The sequence below is a fragment of the Oncorhynchus keta genome, chromosome 34, assembly GCF_023373465.1.
Source record: "Oncorhynchus keta strain PuntledgeMale-10-30-2019 chromosome 34, Oket_V2, whole genome shotgun sequence".
NCBI classification, from domain to species: Eukaryota; Metazoa; Chordata; class Actinopteri; order Salmoniformes; family Salmonidae; genus Oncorhynchus; species Oncorhynchus keta.
Genome location: NC_068454.1, coordinates 53,914,146 through 53,924,632, shown reverse-complemented (window position 1 = coordinate 53,924,632; position 10,487 = coordinate 53,914,146). Strand labels below are relative to the sequence as shown.

Sequence of the window (10,487 nt, the reverse complement as noted above, 5' to 3'; positions counted from 1 at the left end):
AAACCAGAAAGCCAAAGTAAGTTCGGTGCTGGCTGGCTTGCCACTGAACCTAAGCAGGCTTGCCCCCAGGGCAGTAATTAGGGACATTGCCCTGTGTAGGGTGCTGTCTTTCGGATGGGACGTTAAAACGGGTGTCCTGATTCTCACTAATGATCCCATGGCACTTATCGTAAGACTAGGGGTGTTAACCCCAGTGTCCTGGCTAAATTCACAATCTGGCCCTCATACCATCATGGCCACCTAATCATCCCCAGCTTCCAATTGGCACTTTCATCTCCCCTGTAACTATTCCCCAGGTCTTTGCTGTAAATGAGAACGTGTTCTCAGTCAATTTACCTGGTAAAATAAGGATTAAAGAAAAAAACATTATTTGAATGTTCTGTTAAACCCGACTTTACATAGAACCACAGGAAACCTGCAGGAAACGTTTATGTTGAAGTGCTGAAATTCCCACTGAAGAACATTGTTTCTGAACTGTTTGAGAACATTCCCAATGACAAACCAGTTGGAGAACTTTCCTAGGACATTACCAACATTTTAATGAAATGTAACCATGTTTGAACTTTTATGAAAAGTTCTGTTAAAGTAATGAAACACCAATATATAATTTTTGGGGTCAAGTTGCATAAACGTGCTCATAATGTGCCTAAGTCAAGCAACTATCCTGCACGGTTCCCAGAAAGCGTCGGGAAGGTTTAATGCAAAATGACCATAGGACAACCACGCTCTCACCAAGCTCTATGAAATATATAGTTCTCAGAACGTTATGTGCTAGCTGGGAGGTCAATGCAAGTAAGAGAAAGACACTGAACACATGTGATGTCATGATATCCAAGCAAGACTTTCAGATAACCAATACATCTGAAATATCCAATTTGAGTAGGATTTTACAAATGTACAACTTGAAATATAGGTGTGGTAATAATCAAATATAACAGTTGGCATTGAATCATATATTTGGCTAATATATTTTGGTTTCACACAAACGTAGCTTTCTAAAATTGAGAATACCTAACTCATTCATTGTTTTAGGCTTTATCCAAATAGTACATTTTTACTGTGTACATGTTTTATGTCCATTGTTAAAATTCACGTCCCTGCTCTATCATGCATGCATACAGGGCTTTTCTGTTGGCTACAACCACACTACTACCAGAACAGCTGGTAGAGAGTGGAGCCACAGTCAAAACGCTGTTTGGAGCTCTGTGCGTAATGAGAAGGCTGTCTTAGACTGGAGCAGCGCACGACATGTCACACCTCTACTTTACCTCTGCTTATACTGTCAGTTTGCCTAACTTCGTACCTAAAGAGGACTAAAACATGGGTAAACAACACCAACATCCAAACCTGGTCTTCGTATTAATCGAATATATTTTGCTTGATTTTATATGATATATCGCTTTCATAACCTCATGAAATGATTTACATTTTATTTTGGATAAGTAATACAAAAAACGTTATTGAATAATGACTTCGTTTTGGAAGTAATAGATTTTTTTTAATGGAGCTCTCGAGGCTATTTTAAATGTAAAGTCTATGTCTGAAATGAATTACTCCTCCAAGTGAAGTGTACAGAACTAAACCATGGAAAATGTTACTTCAAATCCAGATAACCAGACGCTTGGTCCATGGACTGATTATAGCATGGAATACAAAGTGGTCAGCATATTTTTTGTCATCCTCATCTGTGGGATAGGAATAGTTGGAAACGTTATGGTGATACTAGTTGTTCTTACAACCAAACACATGCGGACACCCACCAACTGTTACCTGGTGAGTTTGGCAGTGGCCGACCTGATGGTTCTGACTGCGGCTGGACTGCCGAATATTACAGAGAGCTTGTATGGAGGAGGCTGGGTGTACGGATACGTCGGGTGCCTTAGCATAACTTATTTCCAGTACTTGGGCATCAACGCGTCTTCATGCTCCATCTCCGCTTTCACCATTGAGCGGTACATAGCCATCTGCCACCCCATAAAAGCGCAGTTTATGTGCACTCTGTCAAGAGCAAAGAAAATCATAGTGGTCGTTTGGGCTTTTACCTCGCTCTACTGCGCCTTGTGGTTTTATCTGTCTGACACGAAAGAGTTGATTTACGACAATATTACCTTGGTCTCGTGCGAATACAAAGTGTCCAGAAATCTTTACCTGCCAATCTACTTCACTGACTTTGCCGTGTTCTATGTGGTGCCTCTCATGCTAGCCACTGTTCTGTATGGATTTATCGCTAGAATTCTTTTCCTCAACCCATTGCCGGCAGACCCCAAGGATAATACAAAAAAGTGGAAAAAAGAATCATGCCAAGGAAATAGGATGATGAGCACCAACAATTCATCCTGTAGCACAACTGCCCGCTCTCGCAGGCAGGTAAGTTGCCACTATTGTTTTAAAGTTTATTTTATAACGTGTATCTACAGTGTAATAACTACAACGTGTTTGTGTGTGTGTGACTCCAGTATAATTCGATTATGAATTCAACAGTTTTATAATTGCACTGGTATGATATGTCGTGAAGTTGGGGTGTTCATTCCAAGAATATACGATACACTCGTACAAAAATTGCTTCCAAAAGGGTTCTTCGGCTGTCCCCATAGGAGAACCCATTTTTGGTTCAAAGGTAGAAGCCTTTTGTGTTCCATGTAGAACACTATGTGGAAAGGTTTCTACCTCAAACCAAAAAGGGTTCTTCAAAGGGTTATTTTATGGGGACAGCCGAATAACCCTTTTAGGTTATAGATAATTAAGACCTTTTTTTCTAAGAGTGTATGATAACATCCGAGAGAAGTGGACACTTGCCCTCTGGGCACAGATGTCAATTCAACGTCTATTCCTCATCTATTCCACGTTAGTTCAACGTAATTTCATTGTAACGACGTGGAAACAACGTTAATTCAACCAGTGGGTAATCATTGTAAGTAGGTTACAGTGTGCAGCACGAGCAAGTCAACATGCAACAAACCACGTAAATATAGACTCATAAAGCCTCACCGCTATGCTGACAGCACACGTCACTGAATTATGTAGTTTTTTAACGCATATAGAGCTGGGAGTCTATCTGAAGAAAGGGAGCGGTCCGCTATATGGAGTGGATTTTCAAGTATTGTGGTGCCAGCAGCATGTTATGGGAATGGTTGTCACCAGCAGGTACTGGAGACAGAGTACCGGCAAAATAAAAGCTGGGATACATGTACACCATACCGGTTGAACATGAGCCAACACAATATTTAAAACGAAGATGCCAAGAAACCTTTAGGCTATTACACTACTATTTATCATTAACGCATGTCACCCTCATGAAAATGAGTGAATGGACTAGAAAACTTGTAGAATACGCCGCAAAATGTGATGTGGTTCGACGATAACGGTGACATTTTGTGAGGGCAGAGATGAGGTGGCCGAGAAGGAGATGCGACTGGACAGTTTACAAGTGTAGGCCTAATGAATGACAATCACAGAATGAAATTCCTTACACTTTTGGGTGATTTGTAACAGATGTCTCTTTTCATTCATCAAATGGCCACTGCTCAGTGCATTGTATGAATGTGACACGAGCGACGCAAAATCAGTGTACACATACATGTTATTCAATCATTACACCCATACTGCTCGCTCGTGGTTCCTTTTGGGATGCTCAATGGCAAGTCCTGCCTCTCAAATTTCCTCATTGGTTTTTAGAAACATGCCATCTCCTCATTGGTTTTTAATATATAAATATAATAATAATATATGCCATTTATCAGACGCTTTTATCCAAAGCGACTTACAGTCATGTGTGCATACATTCTACGTATGGGTGCTCCCGGGGATCGAACACACTACCCTGGCGTTACAAGCGCCATGCTCTACCAACTGGAGTATATACCCACGTGAGTATATACCCACGTGGGTGACAGATGAACTGACATCCACGCTCCAGTCGGTTGTAGTAATGCACCGTAAGGTTGGTTGCCAACCGCCATATAAAGTCCAAAGAAGAAAAAGAAGCCTGTAGGAAGGAGGAGAGATAACGAGAAACAAATTCAGTTTACCGTTTTATCTGTGGATTAATTGTCGGAGTAGAGGACCTTGTGCATTTCAGGTAAAATAACAACCCAATGTTTATATCCTACAATATTGCTGTCCATCAATGACCCCCAACCAAATTGCCTCAGCAATTTTGGCAAAAAACACAGATATACTGTACATGTATGTTGCTTGAAGAGTTGAGCAAAGTTGGTAGAATATTAGAAAAAATTATTCCCAGCTGTAAGGGCTGCTGAAAGTGCTTCCACTGAGCATTAACTCTGGGGTGTGAAGACATACGCACTAAAGACATCTTAGATGTTTTATTTGTAATGAATTAGGTTACCTTGGTTGCACATCTTCAGCCTGGTCTGTACATGGACCAAGCCGTTCTTGGGCTCTTTCTGTCTCAGTGGCATAGACAAGAAAGACAGATGATGGATCTGTGCTCACTGCTAGGTCATTTAGCAAAACAAGTCAGGATAAGCCTCTGACATAACACACGCATCTCTAACTGGCCTAGCGATGAATGGAAACCAGTGCAGTCCATGCCACTTACCAGGGCCTGATGAATTACCTCAAAAGATCAAAATTGAATATGGATAGTGATCAGGAATCTTCCTCGGGTAATGATGGTAGTCGCTCCCTGGCCCTATCCTATAAGAGACACATCACTGGTATGAGACCTCACACCATAAATAAGTATGATAGAGTTTAATATAAACATTATCACATCATAATTATATTTGTAATTAAAACTGCTCTCTAGGCTCTGTTGGTTTAGTCTTACAGATGCTGTTTTGTCCGTCCCTTCAGTCTGTGGTTGATATTAATTGTCAGAGGGTGCTCTCTGACCCATTTTAACCACTTTTCTTTGCACAGCAGGAACAGAACGTTGTTCATGTTCGTGTCAAAATGTTTTATTTTTTACAGAGGTCAAGCTGAATTCTATTCTTTCCCCTGTCTTTTGATGAAAATGTCTGTTGATTTTCTTCCATGTGTTGTTGTCAGGTGACTAAGATGTTAGCTGTGGTGGTGGTACTCTTCGCCCTCCTCTGGATGCCCTACCGGACGCTGGTGGTGGTAAACTCCTTCCTGGACAAGGCTTACCTGGACCACTGGTTCCTACTCTTCTGCCGCATCTGCGTCTACCTGAACAGTGCCGTCAACCCGGTCATCTACAACGCCATGTCTCAGAAGTTCCGCACCTCCTTCAAGAAGTTGTGTCACTGCGGTCCGCAGCGATTGGAGAAGCCGGCGTCTTACAGCGCGGCCCTGACCTACAGCGTCATCAAGGACACAACCAATGGAGAGAGCCCTGACCACTTTACTACCGAGATGGACGAGTTGGCCACGCCCACACCCAGTGACCAGTTCCTGCCCAGCACCAAGAGGATGTCATTCGAGGACCCCTCTCTGTCATGCAGGGTTGCCCTTAGCACTCCCTGACAGAAAAAGTAAATCCATTCAGGCTCTAGTTTGTGAATTCTATTCTATAATTCATTTTCTGCAGAGGAATTGCTCTAAATTTTCAGCAGTACAACGGCAAACATTAAATACCAAAAATGTGTTGTTAATAGAGGAAGGAATGCTTAATTTCTTTATCTAGCATGGTGAAAATATATTCTCCCCTCTCTGTAGCCATCTTAGCACAAAGCACCCAATTTTAGGCATTGTTTAAATCAGTCCTAAACATTGTGTGACACACAGATTTCAATTTGCCAGGTAATACTGCTTTCACTGCTTTCACATACTGAGCGACAGTTTCCATCTCTGTAGAGTGGAAAAAAGGGAAAGATATTATCCCTCTTTTTTATCTGGAGAAGTCTAGGCCAGGTACTCAGTGTGTGTGTGTGTGTGTGTGTGTGTGTGTGTGTGTGTGTGTGTGTGTGTGTGTGTGTGTGTGTGTGTGTGTGTGTGTGTGTGTGTGTGTGTGTGTGTGTGTGTGTGTGTGTGTGTGTGTGTTTTTAAAAGCTCACTCTACAGGAGGTGTCAAACTGTCTGGCCATAGTTGTTTGAACCATCCTGCTACTTTGCATGTTTGAAAACAGCATAGAGAGAATGTGATCACTGACCACATTTCAAAGGCAAAATTCAAAGGAGGCAGAGTATTAAAACCATCTCTGCTCGAGGAGTGTAAATATCACACATTGCTTTGAAACCCGCCTGTCAGGGAAATAGAGATGAGGTGGGATGAAATTTCTTTAAAGGTTACAGATGATGAAAAGGACTGAGAGCAAAGCAATGACACTCCGGGTCTTTCATCTGTTTGATTGCTCAATGTCATTTGACTTTGTTGTAACCTTATTGGTTACTATAAATCAGGCTCACCTGATATGGAATGTTCTGCAGGGGCTAGTGTCAAAAATGTATAGTAACCTTATTGGCTAAAAGGTTCACCTGATATAGAAATTTCCACAGGGGCTAGTGTCAAAAAAATGCAGCATGGTTAAATATCCTGCTGTACCCATAATGGACTACTGTGGTGTGAATTCAATCAAAAAGAGTTGAAAGGCACAGAGTCCATAATGAGAAAGTTATTTGATGACTCAGACACCTGGGTGGTTGATTGGTTGTCTCTAGGTCAGGGGCCTGACATGACCAGACCAAACATTATGTTGACATCTGCAAAACAGAGACTGATGGTAGCATTTCCCCTTAATGGATCCCCCCAAGCACATCCCACAGAGCAGCTATTCCCAAACTGGGGTACGCGCAATGCTGTCGGGGGTACGCCAAATAAAAAGGGGATTCACATTAAATAAAATAGATACAAAATTCTTCACATTTTCAAACAGTCCATTTATATTTTACAACAGGGCTATATATTTGGGTGAGGTTTTTTTCTCACCTGAGAAACCTCGTTTCACTGCCAAAAATTAAATTAAACCGTCTAGTGTTCAGCGAAATAACAACACAATGTCAAAAACAGGTAGCCTAGTCAAATAATGAACATCCAATCACATTAACCGTTACTCTCTCGAATTCCACTAACGGTCCGTATGTAGCCAAACATAGCTGCTGCTCATTCCGTTTGTTCGAAAATGGATAAATAGTTACAAAAAGTAAGGCCCACGTCCATAGAGACGCATACCAGCTCTACTGGTAGTACTGCTACTACCAGCAGTACTACACCTGCACCTGTCGACGACACAAGTTGTTTTGCTTCCATGAGCACATCCAATGCTAGCATCAGTAATTCTACATTTGTTGTTAGCCCAGCTAGCATGGACACTGACAGTTGTGAATCTGATGCAGCCGAAGAGCTACTGCCCCCTTACCCGGGAAAGCACCGAACAACAGACAGGGACATTGGACCATAGAAGAGACGCAAATATGATGAGAACTACACTTATATTGGGAGTAGTGCCTTTCCTCAGCCGCAGTGTGTTATATGTGCAAAAGTACTATCTCACAACTCGATGAAACCTTGCGCAGACATTTAGAAACAAAACATGGCAATTTGAAAAATAAGCCACAGGAGTTTTTTGAGCGAGAATTAAGACGACTTTTGAGTAGTAAGACATGTATAAAAGCAACAGATACCATGAACAACAGATAGTGTCTTATATGGTGAACTACCGAGTGGCTAGGACAGGCAAGCCACATACTATCGTGGAGGACTTAATTCTACCTGCTGCCGTGGATATGGCTGGGACAATCCTGGGGGAATGGCCAAAAAAATGACACCTTCATCAAACAACACTGTTTCACAACGCATCAGTTTTTACAACATGCAGAAGTGCGCTGGTTATGAAGGGGCAAAGTATTGACTCGTGTTTTTGAATTGAGAGACAAGCTTAAAGTTTTCTTTACTGACCATGATTTTCACTTGTCTGACCACTTGCATGATGACGAGTTTCTCACACGACTGGCCTATCTGGCTCATGTTTTTTTCTCTCGCCTGAATGATCTGAATCTAGGATTACAGGGACCTTCCGCAACTATATTCAATGTGCGGGACAAAATTGAGGCTATGATTAAGAAGTTGGAGCTCTTCTCTGTCTGCATTAACAAGGACAACACACAAATCTTTCCATCATTGTATGATTTTTTTGTGTGCAAATGAACTCAAGCTTACGGACAACGTCAAATGTGATATAGCGAAGCACCTGAGTGAGTTGGGTGCGCAATTACGCAGGTACTTTCCCGAAACGGCTGTCACAAACAACTGGATTCATTATCTCTTCCATGCACTGCCTCCATTCCACTAACCAATATCTGAACAAGAGAGCCTTATCGAAATTGCAACAAGCGGTTCTGTGAAAATTGAATTGAATCAGAAGCCACTGACAGATTTCTGGATTGGGCTGCGCTCAGAGTATCCTGCCTTGGCAAATTGTGCTGTTAAGACACTGATGCCCTTTGCAACCGCGTACCCATGTGGATTCTCGGCCCTCACTAGCATGAATATTAAACACAGGCACAGACTGTGTGTGAAAAATGATTTAAGACAGACTCGAATGCAACCCAACATTGCAGAGTTATGTGCGTCATTTAAAGCACACCCTTCTCATTAACCTGTGGTGAGTTATTCATTTTTTTCGATGAACAAATAAAGTTGTATATGTAAGATGGCTAAATAAAGAGTAAAATGATTGATTATTATTATATTATTATTTGTGCCCTGGTCCTGTAAGTGCTCTTTGTCACTTCTCATGAGCCGGGTTGTGACAAAAACTCACATTCATTCTTATGTTTAATAAATGTATCATATAGTATGTGTATGGCAGGCTTTAAATGATTGCAAAAAACAACATTTGAGAGTGCGCTGACCCTGGTGCTAGAGGGGGTACACATCTGGAGGTTGAACGTTTGAAGGGGTACGGGAATATAAAATGTTTGCGAACCACTGCTACAGAGCAAAGGCGAGATTAGAGGATTCATCAATGCCAAAGTGTCCTACTTTGGAGATTTGTGGGAGGCTGGTGTGTCATGGTACAGCCATATAGCATGGGCACAGTGTCAAAAAACAGAAAGATCAAGCATAAAAGGAACGAGCATTGATTGAATTTAGAATTCAAATCAAGAAAAAATAGCTGTTTATTTTATACTGATGAAACGCCCTCTCTGTCCCTTTTGGGATGCTGTAAAAATGCTTTTGCCCCATTTAAATTGTCTGCCAGTAGAGCTATTGCGTAATAACGTTGTTTGTTTGGTTCAGTTGTAATTGTTTGTTCCAATCAATGTACAATATTTTTGCTATGGAGCGATCAATGTGGAGCTACGCTGTTCTTCTTTGGTAACACTACAACTGCAGTATGTTTCAGAGAAGGTATGTGCACTGTCATCTACTGTGTCTTCTGCACAGTTTCCACCATAAAAGGGAGTGGTGCCTGGTAGCGAGTTTGCAGCATGGACACTGTAAAACAAATGATGTTGTGGTGTGATTTCAAAAAGAAAGAAATCTATGTACAGTATACAGTTTCTCTTCACTCAGCAATGTTGTGCAACCTGGTCTCTCCTGCTGGCAGTTCTCTGCATTGTAAAAACTGCTCTTGTTGTTTGGATGGTTTGTGTTTTGTATTTTGCATTGTTATTTGTCTATAAGAAAATAAATGGATCACTGATCATGTAGCCTGTCAAATATGGATAATTACTCTCAGAATCCTGAGATTCATGTGTCATTGTTTGCAGTTAATCTCTGTATACTTTGACACATCTTCATTGTATTTTCATCAATTCAATTAGGATGCAATCAAAACACATGGTTACCTTTGCAACTTTGTCAAAACACTATTAACATGGTGATTTCATCCAGATGACTGCACAAATAAATACCATGGATTTGAACACATATGGCAGCTAACAATATGGCAGTTTCCATCTGTCCTTATCACAGCACATTCATTTGGAGTAATACGTGGGATATTGCTGTGGAAAGCAGCATTGAAAGCATCCGTTTATTTTTAAAGGTGCGCCCAGGCTGTATGCAGTGCTCAAGTGTATTCTTCACACACACTACATTAAATAATGGAGAGCTGTGATGACAACTGCATAGTGAATCATCAAAATGTCCTTCATAAATCGTAAATTGAGATACAGTATATTGACAAATTAAATGGGACGACAGTATTGGCCACATCAATCTTTAAACAGGTCCCCTGATTCGGCACTATTCGGAGGACCTGGATTAATCTGGCCCCTTGTGAGCAATGTACTCCATTTTTGGATAGTTGGATAGACCCACTAGACCTGTCAATGTTATGGTATTTTAAAGTAAATAGCCTAGCTCAAGCAGACATGAGGTTTACCAGACACACATTTCTTATTTTATTACCGTAAAAAGTATTGTTATGGTAGCAAATTTGCATAAACATGTTGGCAAATTCTTTGTCTGCTAACTTAAAACTGCTTTCTTCTTTACAGAAGCTATAAAAGCATCCTTCTCAGTAGTAACTAGATGAGAAAGACAATCATGAATGAAGGTTGAGGTGAAAGGAAGGCGAACAGAATACAGATAAATATAATAGCCAACCTCTATA

At 41.1% G+C, this 10,487-nt stretch overlaps 1 protein-coding gene across 1 annotated transcript; it reads left to right on the top strand.

The window, feature by feature from the left end:
* Positions 1-1,247: 1,247 nt before the first annotated feature.
* On the top strand, positions 1,248-9,586 carry LOC118366522 (thyrotropin-releasing hormone receptor-like). The gene is made up of 2 exons (XM_035749140.2): positions 1,248-2,367; positions 5,014-9,586. The coding sequence occupies exons 1-2, from the start codon at positions 1,585-1,587 to the stop codon at positions 5,449-5,451; spliced, it is 1,221 nt and encodes a 406-aa protein (XP_035605033.1). The 5' UTR covers positions 1,248-1,584; the 3' UTR covers positions 5,452-9,586.
* The last annotated feature ends 901 nt before the right edge of the window (positions 9,587-10,487 follow it).

Bases quoted from the DNA above. Each gene is read 5' to 3' on its own strand.
- LOC118366522 (XM_035749140.2), top strand. From the start codon at position 1,585: ATGGAAAATGTTACTTCAAATCCAGATAACCAGACGCTTGGTCCATGG. The intron at 2,368-5,013 runs GTAAGTTGCCAC...TGTTGTTGTCAG, and splicing joins CTGCCCGCTCTCGCAGGCAG to GTGACTAAGATGTTAGCTGT.